Here is a 22,152-nt window from a genome sequence, read left to right on the forward strand (position 1 = left end):
TGTCAAGGATGCCAACCATTCTATGTCTCCACTCTCCAATTCCGCCTAGAATCCTTGAATTTCTATAACATTCGTATCTCATTTCCAATCGGTGCTCACATAATGTTACAATTGTTAGGTACATAGCAGGACAACTTGCGACTTTGGTTCCAACGACCTATTACGCAAGGTAAAATACTCTTTATCATGTTAACAGTTTTTTTTTTTTTTTTGGGTTGCATACTACGATTTTTATTTTTTTTTTGGAAATTATGGCAATTTTGACCTACCCACGACCCATTATGTAAGAATTGTGGCTTCGCGTCGATATCAAACTGAAGAGGCTTTTGTTTTGAAATTTCAATTATCAGTCATCAATTTTGATTTAATCTGCCCATACCTAACAATTGATTGGTCATTGGAGAATTCAAATGAGGAAAAGATTTTTATTGTTTCTGCAATTTTATTATTTTTTATTTATTTGCGATTTGTTAGTTGTGTGTGCATACCATTATATATATATATCAATCTGGTACGATTATCTTTATTTTTAAAAAATACGGATACGTTGTTAAGCTGTATTGTTTAATAAAATTATTTTTCAATGAATTATAAAATTTACAATTTAATAATGTGTTTACACTTATTCTATTAAGTCGTACGGATTAACGATTATTTGCATTTAAAAAAAAGGCCTATAGTATAAAAAAGTCATATATATATATATAGGATTCACCTATAGTACCACAGTGGTTCTGTATCACTGCTTTTGTCATTTGTACCAGCACTACTGTAAATTTTCATAGAACCCCTTTTACTCATTTTTATTCATAAATATTAAGTTAATCCTTCAACAGCCGATCAACGGCAAATCGGCTCCCCCGGTGGCTGTGGTTGGCCTGAAAAGATAGAGGGAATTGTGAGGAACAAAACCTAAGTGGTGGCGTTACCGGAAATTGGCGAAATCGCTGCGAATTGAAGCGGTGATTCCGTGGCTTCGATCAACATCTTTCCAAACGCTTTCTGGTAACAAGGATGATATGGAAATGACCGGCATCGCACGAGCTTCCGATAGGTACCAACCTTGGCCAGTGGAGTGGCCGGAAATGGAAATGAAATTTGGGTCAGGTTAGAGGGTTCGGGTTGACCCGGTTATTTTTACGACAAGGACAGCCTGGGGATGACCGGTGTCGCAGGATCTTCCGATCAGTACCAACCTTGGATGGTGAAGTGGCCGGAAACGGAAACGGAAACGGAATCTGGGTCGGGTTCGCGAGTATTGTGACAAAGAGAGGGGGTATTGTGATACAAGTGCAATATAGAATAAAAATTTATAAATAATGAATAGTATAAGGTGCTAATTAAAATATTCATATGGATGCAATATAAATTAGTTTAATATTTATAAAGTAAAGTTTAAATAAAAATAAGTGAAAGAGGTGCTCACACAAAAGACAAAAGCAGTGGTACCGTAGATCCATATATATATATATATATATATATAACAAAATTTGAATATAAAAGTGAGAATATTACAAAATCACCCAAAAATTTTCCTCGAATAAGAGAGTGGAAGAAACGGTAAGCCAAACTATTTTTTCAGTTGATTTCATGGTTGTCCCACTTCGAAATACACGAAACTTCTTCTCTTTGATTTTCTCATTAATTTAATTAAACAGCTGCTAGAACCTGTCATTTGGCGATTAATTCCATTATTAAACCCGAACCTAGCGGTACCAACTTTTAAACAAAGTCAGACGTCAAGTCAACCTCAAAGAATACGACGTCGTTATTAAGCCATTTTTCGGTACTTCTTTCTTGTTCCCGGCCCCGCTAAGAAGTACCAAACACCTGTGAAGAAAAGTAAAGGCAACGGACGCGGACGCCAACGCGGCTAATTAAATTCAGTTCAATTTGTCTCTCGGCACCTTGATTGACGAAAATAACAAACAGCGGTCAAAGCAAACGACGCCGCAGCGTACGCTCTGATTTCCGGCGAGAGAAGAAATGGCGATAGCTGACCGAAAATCCGCGTCTGATAGTAAAGGCTGGGGCTTCTTCAAGCTGCCGTTTCGACAGTCGGGAAACAGCTCAAACACGACGTCGACGTCTTCCTCAGCCTCTCATCAACACCAGAATCAAAGTAACCAACAAGTAGAGGGATCGAAAACGCATGGTTCCAGTTCGGTTTCTTCCGTTGCACGATCACTTCTACCCAAACGGCGCCGTCTCAAGCTTGATCCTGCCAATAAGCTCTACTTTCCCTGTAAGTGCTATAATTTTTTTCATTTTTCGAAAAATGGTCACGTTTAATTCCTCAAATGAACTGCTAGAAAACGCAACTGCTACTGCTAGTAGAGCAGTACCGAAATAATTAGAATTTTACTCTATATCATTTACAGTTGAAAAACAAATCAAATTAGAAATTAGATAGCATGAAAAAGATAGAAAGCAAGACAAATATTTTTAGTTAATGACAAGAATTTCACGTCACTAATGAGAGAAATTTAGTAAGCCCAGCTAGATTTGAACAAGTTTAGTTAGTGGAATATGAAAATAACTTTTCAGGTGCGGGTGCTATCTAGTCGAAACGGTAAAATTTGTTGTGTCGAAAATAAGAGCTCTGGGAAGTCCAGCCCGCTTATGTGGGTGAGGAAGTGATTGGGTTGCTATTTGGCTAAATCATAATAAAAGAGACCCTCATTTATTTATTTTTATTAGTTGCATGCTTATTTAGCAAGTTTGATGTAGCATTTCAAATTTCGGTTTATTTGACTATTGTGATTCTAATTTAATTCTGAATTTTTTCATGATTTATGTCGTCTATTTTCTTTCAAGATGAGGCTGGCAAGCAGGTCAGGAGTGCAATCAAGATAAAGAACACAAGCAAGTCGCATGTGGCTTTCAAGGTGAAGCTAGAGTTTGTGCCTTTCCTTTTATGTGTTTTTTGTTAGACTTTTTAACATTTATGAGCTTCTTGTCATTGTTACTGAATAACTGAACAAGTTGTTTGCTCTCTTGCTTTAGTTTCAAACAACAGCACCAAAAAGCTGTTTCATGCGTCCTCCAGGTGCTATTCTTGCACCAGGCGAGAGTCTCATAGCAACCGGTAACCATCTGTTTGTGAACTTAAATGGTTTGCCTTCAATTTGAATTGTACTAGTGTTTGGGACACAATTGACATGTAAACCATTGCCTGTGCTTGATTTTGCATGATGTGCTAGTTTTCAAGTTTGTGGAGCTTCCAGAGAACAATGAAAAACCGATGTATCAAAAGAGTAGAGATAAGTTTAAAATAATTAGCATGAAGGTGAAAGCGGATGTAGACTATGTCCCTGAGCTGGTATGTTGAACATTGCCAACAATTGAGACTTTTGCTGATTGTCATTATTCTTTATATCTCATGTAATTTTGTTGAATGCAGTTTGATGAGCAAAAGGATCAAACAGCTGCAGAGCAAATATTGCGGGTTGTTTTTCTAAATCCAGAGCGTCCTGAACCTGTAAGTACGACACTATTATATTCATGTGACGAATAAGTGTAAAATAAAAATCAATCCTTCATCAAGAAAGAAAAAGGAAAAACCAATAATATAGAAAAACAGATGCTCTGAGGTTGCTGATTTATGCGGTTGTGTCTCATTATTTCTTGAAGGCTCTTGAAAAATTGAAGCGCCAGTTGGCAGATGCTGATGCTGCCGTTGCAGCTCGCAAGAAGCCACCAGAAGATACGGGTCCAAGGATTATTGGGGAAGGGCTTGTCATAGATGAATGGGTGTGTTATCTTAAAGCTTCTGAACTTTACATTTGAAAACTATTTCTCATACTATTTTACATCCACGTCCATCTATTCCTTTTTGTGCAGAAAGAGCGAAGAGAAAGATACCTTGCGCGACAGCAAGTTGAAGGAGTAGACTCAGTATAGAGCACTTGATATTCTGTTTGCTTTTTCGTGTTGAGTGTATCTCCCAAATCTTCCTTGTGAGGTGAACAATGTATCTTTGCATAAGAAATCATTTAGGAAAACTAAAAACATTGTTGTAAAAATGTGAGTTGAATTGTTGTAATTTGAGATGTTATAATCTTGCTAAATTCATATTGTACATGCCATAATTTTGATTCTCTTGCTTTCAAGAATAAATCGGCCCTATGTGTAGTGCTCTTAAGTCTGGTCTGTTAGCATGGAGCAGTGTCATTGAATAAAATGACTAGTGATATTGTAGTTGGTTAGTTTCACTCAGTTTAGTTCGGCAGCTTACCCCGTAGGATTATCATGAAATGAGGAAAAATGGGTGGAAGAGGACTCTCTGAAGCATTGTTTTCAAATAGTTGATTTGTGCGGTGCCTTTTATCTCAAGTTCCTAGCAAGGTAACTTGCAATGCATAGCGTAGGGAATATTAACAGCAAAACTTTCCCCCTTGGTGGCCTATAATATGGTAACCTTGCACCAAAAATGCCCGACTGGGCTGTTAATGCAAACTTGTGCAAGTATACTGTCTCAAAGGGGAGATAGCCGCAGCCGATTGTGAGCTTTGAAGTTTTCGATCGTCCTCTGAAATATATGTGCCTCTGTGATTGTAATTTGCGGTATAGGTTGGCGCCTTAGCAGAGCGCCAAAACTACTGGCACTCAAATTTTGTCTGATCGGAAGCAGACAATAAGATGACCGATCTCTGCTTGGCTGCTATACGCCATCCTCTCTTCTCGGAGTTTTGTGGACATTTGCTCGTCGCACTCGCACGCTCCAGATTTTATACGCGGGAATATATATTTTTCTTAAAAAAAAGTTGTTTGATTCCACCACATCTTGTTTAAATAACATAAAAACAGATTGTAGCTAGATTTTACGTAGAAAAAGATGGTTGGTCGGCTACTTTCTTAAGTTTTCCTTCATTGTTGAGTATTTTAATGGAAAATTATCAGTCATATATCTTTAAATGACACTCGTATTAAACGTGTGTGAACATTTTTCAAGTGTATTACTCATATACCCTAAGTTGGCAAAACACTTCTGCCGTCCACTAATCCGTTAACTTCGGTTTGCAAGTGTTGACATCGTAAGGATAATCTAGTCTTTTAAGATGATCGAAACTTTGATTAACAAAAACGACATATCATCCCATTTACCTAGTAAAAATGACATGTCATATGATATATATTAATAAAAATGACATGTCATTCTATTTATCAGATAATTGTTAATAATTGTAAAAAAAAAACTACTTTACAACTGAATTTACTCCTCCAAAATTTAACCTAAATTTTTGAAGATCTACTCCTCCAAGCTCCAACTGAAATTTTTTGTGGTGTGATATGTATAATTGTAAATAATATGTTGTTAATAAAATTTTATGGTATAAAATAGATATTTTTTATGAATAATTGTTAATATTATGTACCATTAATATATTGTTAATAATAAAATAAAAAAATGTATTGTTAATAACAAAATTAAAAAAAAAAGTTGTATTGAAAATTTACGTTAATTTTTGGGGGTAAATTTATCTTTTTACCTTATTTTGAGTTTAAATGGCAAAATAGTCAATTTGTCACAATTATATTAACTTTCTAACAGAAGTTAACAGATTGGTGGACGGCCGAAGTGTTTTGTCAACTTAGGATATACGAGTGATACACTTAAAAAATATTCACACACATTTGATACGGGTGTCATTTAAAAATATATGACTGATAATTTCTCTATTTCCTATTTTAATTTGTAAACGTCACCCCTATTAATATTCTCACACAAATATGACCGCCGCGGTTGTCTTCATTATTCGATCTGCAAAATCTCGAACACAGAGTTCATAAAAGATATTTCAAAGAAGAAATATTTATTCAGTTTTGGTCAAAAAATAGAAAAGAAAAGAAAATATATTTAATTTTGGTCGATTTAATAAAACATTTTTGGTTATATCGTATTATCTTCAAAACCATGGTTGTCACAAATGGATTTAGTTTCTTCAAATAATTTTCCAGATAACACAAAACCGACTTTAATTTCCTGGATCGCCAACTGAAACTATTCACTTGTTCTCTATACACGCGTGCACTGTGCCTGTGCGCAGCTTCATCATCTTCTCCCCGCACACGCGCACTTGAAGAAACAAGAGAGACGATTGAAATCACAAAAATAATAAGTGAAAAGAAGTTGGTACATAAGAATTGCAAAAGCAATGAGTAATTATGTAATTACAAGAGACTGCAAGGCAGCTGCTAGTGTAGGACCGGCGGAAGGCCAAGCAGTATAGAGAAAAAAAAATAGTGTAAGCAATAACAAAGATAAGGTTTTTTTTGTTAGAAATGGTGATAAAGAGAACAAGATAAATCATCAGGCTGAAGATTCTCTCCAGAGAGTAATGTACTTGAATTGCTGGGCACAAAGTTAGCCTCTCCCTTAAGATCCAATACGTTAATGATGCACAAGCCAGAATTAGAGAAAGTTCCTTTTTCTTTTCTTTTTTTTTTTCAATTTTTTATTTTCATTGTAACCGTGGCCAGCAATTCACGAATGTAAATACAAATCCCTTGTTGATGAATGATGATGATGGGAAAGCAACGCAAGCAGCATAGTTTGCTTTCAATTTTTGTGTACTCCGCCAATTCATTCTTAATTAAATTACAGTCGGTAACAGTTAGTTTTGAGGTTGTTTTAAATTATTTGTATCAATTTCAGAAGCCGGCTACGCATAATTAACTGCGTATAACTGGAAAATAGACGGTTTCTTCTGTCTTTTCCATGGTGCTTTTACTATAAATAGATGAGGCTTCAAGGAATTCATAACACAGATCACAAAAAGAGAGAGTTTTTTCAATTAACGTAAGCAAATACAGAAATTAATTAATCAAGAAATGGCCAGCAACAAAACCTCTGTTTTCCGCAGCTTGGCTTTGGTCCTTGCTCTTCTCCTCATTGTCTCCATGGCTGAAAGCCGCACGTTCGCCGGTTAGCACTACTTTAATATTAGACATTGGAATTTATAATTTTCTTATAAACGAACTTGATGACAACGTGCTTAATTGTATATCGTGATTAATTTGTTTATTGATGAAAATACGTACGGAATGTGCATGCAGGTGGGCTCGAAACGTCTCCTCCAACTTGTGATTCGGTGTATGGTGCCCAGGAAGGCGATACTTGCTCCAACGTTACAGAGGAGTTCAACTTGAGCACCGACGTTTTTCTTGCCATCAACCCCAATATTAACTGTGATGCCATCTTCGTCGGTCAATGGCTTTGTGTTGCCGGCAGCGCTTAATTAATTAAACTGCCACCTACTAATCAGAGATTGAGAATGCCTTCTAAATTATCCGTGTTATTGAGTTTCATTTTGTTCGAATTTGTGGTCATTTCTTTTGTCATGTTAACGAGCACGTGTTCTGTATGCTTCTTCTAGTGCCTAGCGCTAGTTCAAATAAAGTCAATAAGAATTTGCTTCCTGTTTTTATTTGAGAGCTTGAAATTTGGAAAAAGAAAAAAAAAATGTGCACTCATGTCTCAGCGGGTGGCTTTATTATTCTGAAGTTAGATGTTACTAAAGTATAAAAAATATAAATTTTAATATACTAAAAATTATATTTTTTGTTTATTAATATATTGAAAAAATCTCTTAATAGTATTTTCAATTTATTAAAATGAGAATATCCTAATAATAATAATAATTATTATTATTCTTCTTATTATTATTATTATGATAACAAGGCTTGGAATTAAATTTTAGAACGAGTTTATAACGTTGTAAACTCATATCGAATTTTAATTCTAGATTATTTTTTAAATTGATTTTTTTTTTTTTGTGTATGTACATATTATAGGGGGTGGATTGTAACTCTCCAAAAATACTCTCAATTTTACACTCATTAATATCCATTGAATTTGAGTTTCATATAGCATTACAAGTAATGACTTTCGTGTTTTTGTTTCCTTATACTAAACACATCACTCTCTTGAGACATTATTCAATAACTGTGAGAAGGGTTAATAAATTTTTCATAGTAAGAGTGCGATTAAAAAAAAAAAAAGGTCATTGAATTTATTTAGATAGAATTCAAGAAACCAAGTATTATTCTTTAATTTAATGAAGGAAAAGCTGGGCCTTAGGCTTCTGATACAAATAAGGGCATTACTAATCAGAAATTCTTCAAGGCCATCCGTTTTCTTGGGGTGACTTAGAATTATAGCAGTTCACTTAGAAGCCCATCAAAACTGAAAGTGGGTACAACAGCACATAGCTTCATAAACTGGATTGGACCAATTCTATAATATTTTTTAAAATTTTTACAAGTAGTATATTATTCCCTCTCAAATAGTTGAAATAGCTGGCACACAATAAGTTAGAGGAAATAAAATTGAAAAATATATATATATATATATGATTCCCACGTTAATTGGGGAGAGAGAGGTGGTGGAATAAGTAACAAATAAGATAACAAATTCACTTTATCCAATTCCATCTCAATCTAAATCTGTGAGGCAAAAGTTGCCCAAAATAATTAATGACTAGTCATGCGATTCTTCTTTTGTTTCATTGCAAGGCCGTGACCAAATTGATAAGCTATCACCTTTTTTTCCGCCCCCAAAAAGATTTGGTTGTGCATCGTTTCTTGCACTTTCGACTAAAATTCACCCTCACACTTGTCCCAAAAAGGTCTTGCAATCTCACTATTTTGAAGCATAAAGAAAATGCCGCACAAACATCATGAGAAACTACTTGCAATAAAGTTGTGGATTTCGGATGTGCTCTGCTTTTTTTTGGGTTTTAATGGATAATTGGGTTGAATTTTCGCAAAAGCTATCATATCAACCATGTGATTTTATCTTCACTGAATGCCATTATCCATTAATTATAGCGACCCATGAAATGACCGAGATTAAAGATGTTGTACGAATTCGCATAGAATAATTGAAGCTTAATACTTTTTCTTTCTTTTTAATGGAATTTTTTTTAAAGATGAAGGAGGTGGGCAAGCTCAAATATATTTTTTTACCTCTTTTATTACCTTTAAGAATCGAATTCGGGTTTTGATAGAAATTACAGTTGCACTGCAATTAACCCGACTATGCCCTTGGGGGCTTAATGGAATCAGAACTTAATGTTTGGACTATATGTTTTAATTTTTTTTTTAAAATGAACAACCACACATCTTACATAATGAATATGATTTTCTCCTGATCTAAGTTTTACTGAATTTTTAAAGATTTTCTGTCATGTGTCTTTTAGTAATAGTGTACGGATAAAATTTAACTTCTTTTATTTTTTTTATTTATTAACTACCAATTAATAATTGAATTATTTACTCATGACATGATCAGATCATAAGAGAATTATGATTCCTTACATAAATAATTATCCTAGCGTTAATTACATTCAAATATGATTATTAACTAAAAAAATAATAAAAATATTTACGTGAATCTTGTTGAAATAAGGAATCAATATCAAGACCGAACACATTTGCAATACAAATCTTTCCCATTTAATTTTTTCTAAAATTTTCTTCTCAAAAAAAAAAAAATTCTAAAATTTTGGCGCAAAGGCACAGATTGGCGGAAGATGTGACGCCGCCGAAGCTGGTTCCAAAGTGCAAAGTATGCTTGGACAGTTGGACTCTTTTAAAATATTATTTTACCTTTTCTATTTACTAAAAAAGTAAAGCAGTGGATAAATCTTAAATTAATTTTTTTTAGTACCTTATCTTCCTCAGGATTTAAATAAAGTAACACTAGATAAAAGTGCTTGAAAATTATTCGCCTGAGAGTAAATTATGCTCAGACTCTACCATGGAGATTTTGCTTAAAAAATAATAATAAAGTGAAAAAATTATGGACCTAAGCCAATGCTGAAGTATTTAGTCCTCCTATTATTATGTCCCTTAAATTTATGATGCCTTTGTAATTTGGTATTGTGAAGGATGAAAAATTTTTTGTTCTCACTGTTCAGATGAAAAAAATATGTTTGGTTGTGTTTACTCTGTCTATTGTTTCTGATGCGGTGTTATTGGTATGGAAATGCGCAACGGAGAAGAGCAAAGTTACACTGAACTAAAACAGGAACACAAGTCACCGAATATGAAGATAACATGAATTATTTGTGCTACGTAATTGACATTAATAAGCTGCCGGTAGAGTTTTACATAGAATTCACTTCTGTATTGAGATGATAAAATTAGGAACCAAAGTTCAAGAACCTTGGCGTTTAGAAACCAATAGTATTTACTGTTACAAAGTAGAAAAATGAAAAACGGAAAATAAATTCCAGAGTTGTTGTTGTTGATCACACATTCTTGGTAGCATTGCTTCCTTTGTGCATTTCCACGTTTCCACCGGGGACAAAATCATCTTCACCGACATAACGAGACCAGAACCAATGAGTCTTCCACACTCTACCCATTTCTTCAATCGGAATTCCCTTGGTCTCCGGCAAGAAGAAGTAGACGAAGAATGACATCACCAGCACGAAGAACGCGAAGAAAAGGAACAAGCCAAACTTGAGATGGCACAGCATGTTCAAGAACACTTGCGCAACCAAGAATGTGAACAACATGTTGACAGAAACATTCACACTCTGTGCCGCTGATCGTATTTCGAGTGGGAAGATTTCACTAGGCACCAACCATCCAAGAGGACCCCAGGACCAGGCAAATCCAGCAACGTATATGCAGATGAAAAGCACTACAACAATTGCATACCACTTCGGCAGCTCCCCAGGATTCCCATCAATTCCAAATTTAGCACCAATGCAAGCAGCAACAACAGCCTTCGCAAACAGATAATGAGTTAGCGTCACATGAACAAAAGTAACAAGAGCTAGTGGGTCAGAAACAGAATGACTATAACTGCTACAAGAAAATCAAGTACCTGGCATATTAACATTTGAACACCACCTTCGAGGAAAAGAAACCTTCGTCCCCACTTATCAACACCATATATTGATACCATGGTTGCAACAACATTGACAATACCAGTGATCACGGCAGACATGAGTGAAGCATCACTACCGAAACCAATTGTGTTGAACAAAACCGGGGCGTAAAACATAATGACATTAATGCCAGTAAACTGCTGGAAGAAGGGAATTAAAACGGCCATTGTGAGGTGAGGCCTATACTTCTTTTGTAACAAATTCTTCCAAGGATGTTCTACTTGCCTAGATGCTTCACTAGCTGCAACAAGGTCATTAAACTCTTCTTCAACATCATTAACACCGCGAACTTTTCTAAGTTCCTCCCTGGCTTCTTCGTGCCGACCACGTTCAATTATAGAATTTGGTGTGTCCGGAAGGATCATTGAACCGACGGTGATGATAAGAGCAGGGACCATGGCACCACCTAAACTCAAACGCCATCCCCAGCCACCATGAATCTTATTAAAGAAGTAGTTCAACACATTTGCTATAAGAATTCCAACTGTGATTGATAATTGAAACCCAATGTTCAAAGCACCTCTGAATCTGTATGGAGCCATCTCAGAGAGGTAGAGTGGCACGGACTGTAATTACAATCAGAACCACATAATCAATTAGTTAAAACTCCAAATTACTGTGTCTTAATCAATTAATCATAAAATAATTAAATTATAAATAAATAACAAAAAGGTCTTCCTAGGAGACCCCACAAGTTATGTCAACATGCCCTGTTTTCACCAATAAAGACAGAGCGTAACTGTTGAACACGCAAATTAAGCCCAGATAAAACAAGAAGAATACAGCTTGCATAATTAATATAATAATAAGAGCAAGCTATCAACTTTCGATTTTGTACTCAACGACGTTGCAGCAAGAAGTAAACACTCACGGAAAAAGATTCCACACAACATGTCATTTGCGAAGAAAAATAAGCCATGGACGACTTTGAAAAAGTAATATTTAACATAAACCAAGTCCCAACTTGTAATCAATTACTCTATATTATCTCCATTTATTTTCCTACGTTTTCTCATCAACCAAACAGATCAATAACACTGATTTTGAAAGAAACTCGGAACTGAATATCTAGAAAATTAATGATCAGAAGTGGGTAAAAGCAAAGACAAGTTTATGTTTAAAAACAAATTGTTGTCGTTTTGCAGGCAAGAAACTGTGTGATATCTAAGGGAAGGAAACCATTGGAAAACAGATCTGAAGAGCACAATACAACCCCAAAACAATAAAAGTAATAATAATAACACAAAAGGACATGTTTTATGGACAAACACATGAGACAACAAGTGAAATAATTCACGGAGGGAATTATAGAGATTCTTATTTGGCTCGGACAGCACATTTTCTTGTCCTGTTCACAGAACTTGTGAATAACAATAACAAAAACAGAGACAACCAAAAAAATCTAAAAAACATACCAATCTCTCGATCCAAACAAAAAGGAATAATCAGAATCAAATGAAAAGTTACCTGGTTAGCGAAACCGATGCCGAAACCGAGCAAAAGTCGGCCAACAATAAGCATCCAAATGGCTTGGGCGAAGCCATTGAGCAAGGCACCGGCAAGAAACAGGATACCGCCGAAAAACATAGAAAGTTTTCTTCCGAATTGTCTCGTCACCCTTGACGCCACCAGTGATGATAATAGAGCAGCCAAGTAAAGCGACGACGTGAACATAGTCAACGTCTCACTGTCATACTGACAGTACTGATTCGTTGACTCGTTCGCCTGTTGCTTCCTGTACACCGACGGGAAAAACTTCTTCAAAAATGAAGGCATTGAGGTCACACCACCTGTTACATTTCCCATTTCCCGTCATGAAATTAAAACCATCATTATTAGCCTAAATCAAACAAATAGAAACCGGGGGAAAAAAAAAAGGTACCCTTCTGTTCAAAACTAAATTTAATTACCTGAAATCCCAATATCATAACCAAAGATGAGGCCACCCATGGCAGCAACAATACATGTTACTAACACGTATGGGGTGAGGTTTCCAGGGTACTCTTTCCCGTTACCCTTATCAAATCCTCCAACAGCAGGCATTTTTTTCAGCCTTTTCCTTTTTTTCTTAATTCTAAGAAGATAAAGAAACGATGACACGGAGAAGAAGAAGAAGAAAATAAACAAGAAAATTGGAGACTAAAGAGTAAGCAGGCAATAAAGAAAGAAGATACAGAGCTTTTAGACAAGCTTGGCAAGTGTATATATAGAGAAATGTCTTCCTATTTTCTTAGGTGGCGGACGACTGTTGAGCTGTCAACTATAATTATTATCTTAATTGTGAATCAACTCTAATTTCTTAATATGTGGGGGGTGTCACCAATTATTTTTCTGATAAGGATGATTTTTAACAGAATATGAGTAAACGAGTAATGATATAATAAGTAACAACTGAACGAACTATTCTCTTTGTCCCCCAAGTCTCCTTCACTTTTCCGCCGTTGGATGGTCCTACAAAATCGACTTAACAAATTAAGTTTCACATCGGACGGTGGGGACGCTGGTATTAAAAATTCAAGTAATGGGAATCAATTAATTTTTTTCCTTGTAAGGAAATAATGATCTACCAATACAAAACCATCATTACTGTTATAGAAAATAAAGGGTCGGTGACAAATAACGATTAGTTAGAAATAAATTTACACGTCAGGAGTGAGTCGACTAAATTTTGCCAGTTCACCTAATTTAATTTTCTGCTTTATCTGAAATCGGATAACGTTGGATTTGTAGGTGTCTTAAAAGTTTTGATAAAACGTGAACTAAAAGGTCTTTACAGCAAAGTTGTTCCATACTTCCATGTGATATATCAAAGATACCAGGTATAAAACACCAAGTGAGAGAGATACGGTAGTTTAAAGTCTTTTTCTTATAATACTTACGTAATTATTGGCATGTTTTAAGGTCGAATTACGAATCGCAGTATCCCACATTAATTAATTAAAAAAAAATCCCGATTAATTTCAGTATAACGAGCAACTTAGCGGTTGAAATGGCAATTCCGATATTTATCTGAACAATGAGGGGTTTTTATTAGGAAGGATCGAGATGACGTATTCCAAGGCTTTTTGCTTGGCTGTCAATTCCTGGACTTGCGGGATATGGTAAAGGTCGCCATAAAAGAGATTCTGAACTGGCTTACTTTTGCTGACAAATTTACCCTCTGATTTGTCTTTACCGTATATTTATGACTGGGTAGATGCTTGCGATTTTTAAGCCAAACAACGACCAGTCGACCACAGGTCTGAGTTTTGCCCGTAGAGGTTATCGGTCAGAATGCTTTTTTTTTTTTTTTAACTAATGGAAACGAGAATCTTTTTTATTCTCACAATGCTTCATGATTTTGTTTCTTTTTTTCAGAAAATATCTTCCGCCCATATAGGAAGATTCGTATGTTGTTTACTTCTCTTAAAATAAAATTATTTTAAACTTGAAAATCAAACAAGGGAATACTTTGTTTATTAGATAATCTTAAAAAAAAAAACACACACACACACAGAGAATACTTTGACTTTGTTTAGTTGTTACTTATTATATCATTGCTAGTTATTCTAGTTTATACAAATTCTGTTAGAAAATCAACTTTATCAGAAAAATAATTTGTAGCAACCCCACGTATTAAAGGAGAAAAAAGATCAGTAATTCGTAATCATGATGGTTAACAACTTAACATATAGTCATGTAGAGGAATTAACAAAGATAATCTATTTGATTTTCATATTTGAGTTGTATTTGTCATTTTAGTTTAAGTAAGGTTTTGAGTTGCATTGTCTATAGCAGAATAAGATGTAGTCCATTTGGGAAGTCATTAACTCATATTTGGATTATTTTTCATATTGTTTATCGGCTCAGAGTTGTCTTTCTTACTTGTGGTATTTTATTTCATTTTATTTTTTAATCAGTGCAAAGCGAACTCATTTTTTTTTTTCTTTCTACTATTTCATAATTCGAACTCAATTGACCAGTTAAATACAATGATTTAAAAAACTATTTGACTGGGTCCCGGAGGCTCTATTTGTAAAATTATTTAGTCTCGTACGTAGAATAATGACCACATTTGTCGGAGGCTCGACATTATCTTCAACATGCAATCAATTATTAAATCAACTAATAATTAAAAAAAACTAAGAATACACAATTTCCAGTCCTATAGTAGAGTATTGGGGTCCATTTCAACGATGAATCGGTGATAACTGTTTTTTTTTTTTTTTAAGGATGTAATAACTGTATTGTTACTATATTTACAAAAAGTGACACTAATTAAATGGGTGATTAAAGAACTATAGACAATTGGACATGACCATGGCCCTTGAAGCTTCCATTTGGGCATTTCTATTGCTTTACAAAAGCAAAAACATAAATTTCCAACCAAACAACCTCTAACAAGTTAACAACAAAAGGTGAAAAAAGAAAAAAAGGAGGGAAGAAGAAGAAGAATTCGAACTCTATAAAGTAATTGAGAATATAAACAAAAGAGAAGAAAAAGGAAGTTGTAATGATTACTACGATATATATTCCACCAACTCCTGCTAAGAAATCTCCATTGATCTCAATTGTTGAAGGACCGTATCGAATTTGAATAATAGAAACGACTTAATAATAATTGTTAACGTGATAATTTTGTGATTCATACAAATCAGATTCAGAATTCTTAAAATTTTTATCGCGAGTTAAACTTAAATTCTTCAACATGAAAGCGACTGAATGTTACTAAATTGCTTCTATACAGTTTCTTTATTTTAATTTTCCCATTCAGTTGGCTAAAAAACCTCCACGGATATTTTCAGAAAAAAAAAAATTGTTTTGTTCCAATTATTGGGTCATGAGAGTCCAAAAACCATAAAAGCCATGAAATCCAAGAATCCCACCAAGACACAGCTAATACATAAAATAGCGCATTCGATTTAAAGTTATTCAACTAAAGAAATGTGCTTTGAGTATTCAAACTTCAAACAAGGCTGCCGGCTTGGCCATATAATAACAGTACTTGATCACTTCATTTCAATGGAGATGCAAGAAGAAAAAAACGTGCTTGACTTCACAAAGTCAACAGTCAAACAACATACGATAATCGACGAAGGGGTCCCAGCGGTATCTTATGCAATCGTCTCGTCACTATAAAAGTATAAATTAAAAGTCTTTGCCATTTTAATTCCGATTACATATTACGGGAGGAAGTGGACTGAGTTCACACGTACTTCAAATCAAAATTGATTAGTCCCATTCACACGAATTCTTGACACTGAACTAGTGAACTGGATATTAAGATCAGTGCATGTCTTTAATTACTGTCGTCATGCTGATGTCTTAATTTAATTTGTCATAAATTTTTGAATGCTGATTTGTTTTTATAATCGCAAATCTACAAATAAATATTCATATTTTAGAATCTTTTGAAACTAGCATAGATTATCTTTATCACGGCACAACAATTATGATTTTTGCTTATTAACATTTAGAGATATATCTACGATATCCACATAAGTGATGGTGTTCGAACATATAACTCGATGGATTTTGAATAAGGAAGTAAAAATATATAAACTTAATTAATATTTCATCAATTTTTATGTTATTTTCTAACACGAATGTCGGGACATTATGAAATTTGAGTTTGATATTATACACAGGCACAGCTATGATTCAGCATTGAATTGTAGTAAGACAGCTTTGTGTAGCATTGAATTAGAAGATTAATTATATCTTTGATACTAGAGATGGATTTGTCGTGTATTAATTTTATATTTATCATTATTCTATTTGTGAGGTCACCATACTAGAAAATTGTGGTGTGGCCCACTAATAGCTAGGTTGATGTTCTGGTTCAAAACAACACGACTCAAAATTTTAGAAGGTTAGTTAATAAATTAATTATGTTAGTCATAATATTTAATTTGTCATCATTTTTTTTATGTCTTCTTAAAATAACTAAAAATGAATATTGTTGGCCGTGGAAGCAAATCATTTTGGATAAAGATGATTTGTCGTTGTATGGAATTAATAAATGATATGTTCCTTCGTCGAAAAAAAAAAGACCCCAGCATGAAGCATGAATGTGCATAATTTCCAAGGCCAGGCTAGAAAGTGGGCAAACTCGGTGTGAATTGTTTGGGAGCCGAAAATGAAATGAATTAGGTTTTGGATAAAGACGAAATTATATGAACAAATGGAAGATTGAACAGCTGTATCGTAAATGGTCCAGTCAGCAACCATCTAAGCAATACAATTGTACAATGGTGGCAAATCTCTATGTGGTTTCCTTTTACTGCGTACTGCCTGTGCGCCTTTCCTATTAAATTTTTTTTTATGAAACAAATTTAAGTTTTAGTTCAAACTTCAAAACCAAACGGTGCAAATCCTCTCTCTTCCTTTACTACTAGCCACGAGGGGAGAAGATAATTTTAAACGGTCCGTGAAGAAGAAGAAGAAGAAGCAAATATTAATTACATTGCCGCGGCAACACGAGGCGTCACTCGTTAGATAAGTATTAATATTTCTTCATCAGGATAAGGCAAAGAAGAGATAAATACAGAGAAATCAGCGCTTCACCAAAATAAGTAAAAAGTCAACAACCCTAATCACCTTATTAAAATAACGTATTTTTTATTAAAAAAGAAAAAAGCTTCATAACAAATGAGTTGACCGTCCCACTATCCCCAAGTTTGCTCGCTGATTTATTGGCTCATTAATAGACCCAGAACATGGCTCATTAATAACGAGGTAATGTGACATTGAAGATATTTGATATATAGAAAATTTTCAAATGTGGGTTTTGTTTATATATGTATTTATATGGAAACTATAGGATGAAACTGACGTTACATGAACGAATATTCAACATACAGTGATTGAATATCGGGTAAAATAATAAGTTTTCCAGGGCCAAGGGATCGGCATAGACCATATAGAGGTGTTACTTAATATTTTTGTTATTTATTCACATGATCTCGGCTGTCCACATAGCCCATAGGTGCTAAATTACTTGACGACTAGCGGTGTTCATGGTTTTCTCGGCTTGTAAATTCAATTCACGGCTCTAATTTTGCCAATTAATTGAGGTGGGTGTTGCTTTCCCTAGCCAATTGAACTCGAAATCACGTGGCAACAAATATGAACTTTAGTAAAGGCTCCTTTTTTTCAACGTCTAATGTTTGCTAGTTGGCAATTGGCTTATCTGAAAAGAATAATATACAAGGTTTCGCCGCATTCGAATGCTTTCAATGTTTATATATCTACATAATTGGCTGTATAATTGATATTGTCTATTAACAGCATAATTAATTATTGATTTTGGCATTAACCTACATGTTTTTCTTAATTATGTGATACTGAACGTGCAAAGGCGTATGGAAGCAATTATAATAATAATAATTATTATTTTTTAATATTTGTTTCCTTGTCAATATTTTCAAACAAGTGGAGTTGATAATGATGTACTAAAAAGATAGGTCATGTCTGTGGGGTGAGGTAGACATCTTTGAATTGTTATTCATTTGAAGGGAGAGTCAGTAGACAACAGATGAGTTAGGTTTTCCGAACTTAGGTGGATCTTTTAAGTTATATAAATTCATGTACTGGGTGGCCATAACCATAACTACAACAGAGAAAATACAAACTTAACTTTCAAGAGATTCTATTTTAATCTTATTAATTCTCCACCCTTCAGGATAAAGATTGAGCACTCATACAAGACTAGTATGTATGTGTGTGTATACAAATATAAAATTTTAATTATATTAAGGTTTTTTTTTTTGTTTGAAATCTGAACATGTCTAAATTCTAAATAAATCTAAATATTTAAATTTGAATTAGATGTTTGTTTTTTTATTTGAATCTCAGAAAATAAATATCAAGTTGTTTGTTTTTCTAATTTAAAAAAAATCTAAAATTAAGTAATTTTGCATTAGTGTTCTTACATAATTTTAATGATTAACAAATAATAAACATATCAAAGAACATAGATAATATAGTATTTGAACATAATATACATTATGTTCAAATGACTACAACCCTTTAATATTCTAAAGTAAAATATGTTAATCAATTTTATTGTATTTTTTCATGTCTTATATAAAAAAAAATTGAAAAGATAAATAATGTTAGTTTAAAGAAAATAAAAAGATAAAAATAAAAATAAAAATAATCCCCTACTATAGTATCACAAGTTATAGAGATGAATAATACTGCTAATTCTAATAGGGATATTTTAGAAAATAAGTTATAATGATGTCATTCAAACTTAGAGGTGGCCAATGGACCGGACGGCACGGGCACGGCACGACCCAAACACGTTTCGGTGGGGCACGTGGCACGGTACAACAAGCACGTGAGCTAGGCCAGACTTAGAATTTTAGACACGCGGGCCTTAAAAGCATGACATGATTAGAGATAGGTTAAGCACGGTATAATGAAAAAGCCCGCAATGAGCATGCTTTATTTTTTAATGAAAGTAAACTTAAAATTTTATGATTTTACAAATAACTTGAAATTGAATTTTTTAAATTCATTTAATTCTTAGTTTAAAAAATACTATAATTGATTTATATTTATAATTTATTAAATAAATAACTGCAAGTTAACAATTAAGTTAACCCTTAAGAAAATTCTTCTTTTTCTTCTAATACTATAAAGTCAAACTTAGTAATTAATATTACATCTTCTTACTATTATTAGTTTGTTATTATTGAATATGGACTTGAGTTTTGAATTTTTTATTCTATTAAATTTGAATAAAGGCATAGACCTAAGAAAAATACATATATTTGAAAAAAAAAAGTATGCCAACAGCTTAATATGCGCTCTTAAAAAATAAAAATAAAAATAAAAAAGAAAAAAAGCTTAGTGGGCTTTTTTTCTTAGCCTAGGCACGGCACGGCACGACCCACGGCACAACTCGTGTGCCGGGCCAAGCCTAAGCAAAAAAATTTAGGCATGGCATGAGCACACATGAGCCTTGCTTTGGTGCCGGCCCGGTCCATTGGCTATCTCTACTCAAACTTTTTAGATTAAAAGTTGAAAATTTTATTTAATAGCTTAATAAGTTAATGACTGAAAAATTTCTTTAAGTTGAAAACTACATAGACTTAGAGTTATTGCAACTGCCTCAAACGCACCCTTAATGAATGAGCTAACTGAAATTAAGTTAATTAAATCATTAAATTAGAAAAACAAATGGGCTCTAACATTAATTCACATGCACATAAGATATAGATTAAGTGTGAATATCATCTGATGCAGACTACTCTTTTAATTTGTAAAATACAAAATAGAGGTGGTTTGAAAAACTAGCCATAAAAGACGAGAAAAAAAATTCAATTTATTTTTTTTTCTTTTATAGATAGTTAAGGAAATCACATATATATTAAAAAACTATCAATGATATCGACTCCTGATAAGGGCAAAAGATTATAGCCAAATAGTTGTATTTATTTCCCATATATTATGGATTAGCATAAATCGTTCAAATTATTTTACGTTTTACCATATTGACATGTGACTAATGTTAAATATTAAGGAGCAATTTTGATAGATTTATTTATTAAATAATTAAATATTATATTAATGAATCTATTTTTGTTACACCCTAATCCCGATCTTCCTAGTCAGGTGCGGGACAAACAAGTTATAAGTTGTCCAAGTTGCCAAGAAAAAATTCATTTGTACGAGTAAAAAACCGTTGTATTTTTTATAGGTTGCCCTCATTCCCTATATATTAAGGACAAGTAAAGCTTTAAAGTAACAGTATATATTAAGGACAAGTAAAGTTTTAAATTGTGTTACTGTAGCTCAAAATGAGGTGGGTAATTTTATACTAACAAATGAGATATTCTTATATTTTGCTATTGTATTTAAGTAACTCTAACTCATTTGGAGTTCATTATTCACATAATTGATACTTAGCCAAGAGTGTAGAAAGCACTCTTCTCTCTCGTTCTTGCCTTTTGTGTGTGCAGATTGTGAAGACTTGAAGTTGTGAATTCGCAGCAAATTGCAGAGGCTTGGATCACGGCAGCAGCTGGCAGTAGAAGCTTCATAGCAAGCTTAGGAATGGTCAATCTAGGTATAAAATTCTCCCCCCGCCGCCCTCCTCAAGCACGTGTTTGAAAATAAAAATAAGATCATATAGGCTTAAAGCTTAAAATTATTTCATCACAAAATAATTATCTTAGTCAAATTTAATTTCCACAAAAATTAGAGATAAGTTCATGGAGCAACCATATATATTAGATGTATATGTTTTTTGTTTTTTTAAATACAATCAATAATTACATTTTAATCTAAAACTTATTAAAAATCTAAATACATACATCTTGTAATATATATAACCGAACAATCTGCTGAACATTAGTACTCCCATTGGATATATGGGAGATATATACCCCATATAATTGTTTAATGTTCATAACTAATATTGACAAGTGCTATATAGACTATTTTTAAAATATATATATATATATATATATAATATAATAATAAAAGATGAATATTGCAGCTCAATTTCCTGTCAATCATGAGATGAGTCGGTGACTATAATCACTGAACTCTGCAAAGAATAACTAAATAGTGGTCATTTTCTCATTGAGTGTTGACACTTAAAATGGACATTTCAGGGAGAAAAGTTGAACAAAGAATCAAACAGACGGTCTATGCAGAAGACATTAATCTTCATTACTCAAGTGGTCCATCTCTTTATTTGAACCCATAGCTGGGAAATTTCTTTGATTCTCCTCCTTTTCACGACTTTATTTTTACATTTCACACATCTAGTAACAATGAGTAAAAATTTAGTAGAGGCGAGTGATAGTACCACATGATACTATTTAATTAATCTACAATTTAAACACTAGTTTTAAGAAGTCATTAATTTATGTTAGTGTCCAAGTATTCACTATATACAAGGTATTGGTATTTACTAATCATCTTCAATTCATCAATTATGTTCACTTTGTGCGGCTCCTATTCTTTACCGTTCGAATACAAATTTTTACTGCCGCTTGAACTGTCAACACTGTTACCGTAAGTCCGTAACATTAATTTTGGTTCCTAGTAACCAAGTTGTCTAGTTGGGTTAGTTTTTGAATTACCAAACAAGTCCCCAACTTGTAAATATTCTACAAACATGCAGTGGAAACCATGTATAGCAAGTGGTAAAGATGCATATAACAATAGAAATTGAAATTAATGATTGAAAATAAGACCAAAGAAGAGTACTTTTCTCTGCTGTATAGAATAAAAAAATCCAGACGAATCT

The 22,152-nt window shown here is 33.5% G+C and overlaps 2 protein-coding genes across 2 annotated transcripts; one reads left to right on the forward strand and one right to left on the reverse strand.

The window, feature by feature from the left end:
• The first annotated feature begins 1,677 nt into the window (after positions 1–1,677).
• On the forward strand, positions 1,678–4,144 carry LOC102630900 (vesicle-associated protein 4-2). Its single transcript, XM_006467843.4, has 7 exons — positions 1,678–2,245; positions 2,818–2,888; positions 3,007–3,088; positions 3,204–3,322; positions 3,404–3,481; positions 3,634–3,753; positions 3,844–4,144. The coding sequence occupies exons 1-7, from the start codon at positions 1,987–1,989 to the stop codon at positions 3,901–3,903; spliced, it is 789 nt and encodes a 262-aa protein (XP_006467906.1). The 5' UTR covers positions 1,678–1,986; the 3' UTR covers positions 3,904–4,144.
• Positions 4,145–10,052: 5,908 nt separating this feature from the next.
• Positions 10,053–13,084, reverse strand: LOC102577955 (sugar carrier protein C). The gene is made up of 4 exons (XM_052434806.1): positions 12,815–13,084; positions 12,372–12,694; positions 10,841–11,470; positions 10,053–10,739 (listed from the first exon to the last, which is right to left on the reverse strand). Exons 1-4 carry the CDS (start codon positions 12,945–12,947, stop codon positions 10,257–10,259), a joined length of 1,569 nt encoding a protein of 522 aa, XP_052290766.1. The 5' UTR covers positions 12,948–13,084; the 3' UTR covers positions 10,053–10,256.
• Positions 13,085–22,152: the final 9,068 nt, after the last annotated feature.

This window comes from Citrus sinensis, chromosome 2 (genome assembly GCF_022201045.2).
Source record: "Citrus sinensis cultivar Valencia sweet orange chromosome 2, DVS_A1.0, whole genome shotgun sequence".
NCBI lineage: Eukaryota > Viridiplantae > Streptophyta > Magnoliopsida > Sapindales > Rutaceae > Citrus > Citrus sinensis.

Excerpts from the sequence above, each read along its gene's own strand:
- LOC102630900 (XM_006467843.4), top strand. The coding sequence starts at position 1,987 with ATGGCGATAGCTGACCGAAAATCCGCGTCTGATAGTAAAGGCTGGGGC. Across the intron at positions 3,323-3,403 it reads TAGACTATGTCCCTGAGCTG|TTTGATGAGCAAAAGGATCA; the intron begins GTATGTTGAACA and ends TGTTGAATGCAG. Across the intron at positions 3,754-3,843 it reads GGCTTGTCATAGATGAATGG|AAAGAGCGAAGAGAAAGATA; the intron begins GTGTGTTATCTT and ends CTTTTTGTGCAG.
- LOC102577955 (XM_052434806.1), bottom strand. The coding sequence starts at position 12,947 with ATGCCTGCTGTTGGAGGATTTGATAAGGGTAACGGGAAAGAGTACCCT. Across the intron at positions 12,695-12,814 it reads TTATGATATTGGGATTTCAG|GTGGTGTGACCTCAATGCCT; the intron begins GTAATTAAATTT and ends GAAATGTAACAG. Across the intron at positions 10,740-10,840 it reads TTCAAATGTTAATATGCCAG|GCTGTTGTTGCTGCTTGCAT; the intron begins GTACTTGATTTT and ends CTGTTTGCGAAG.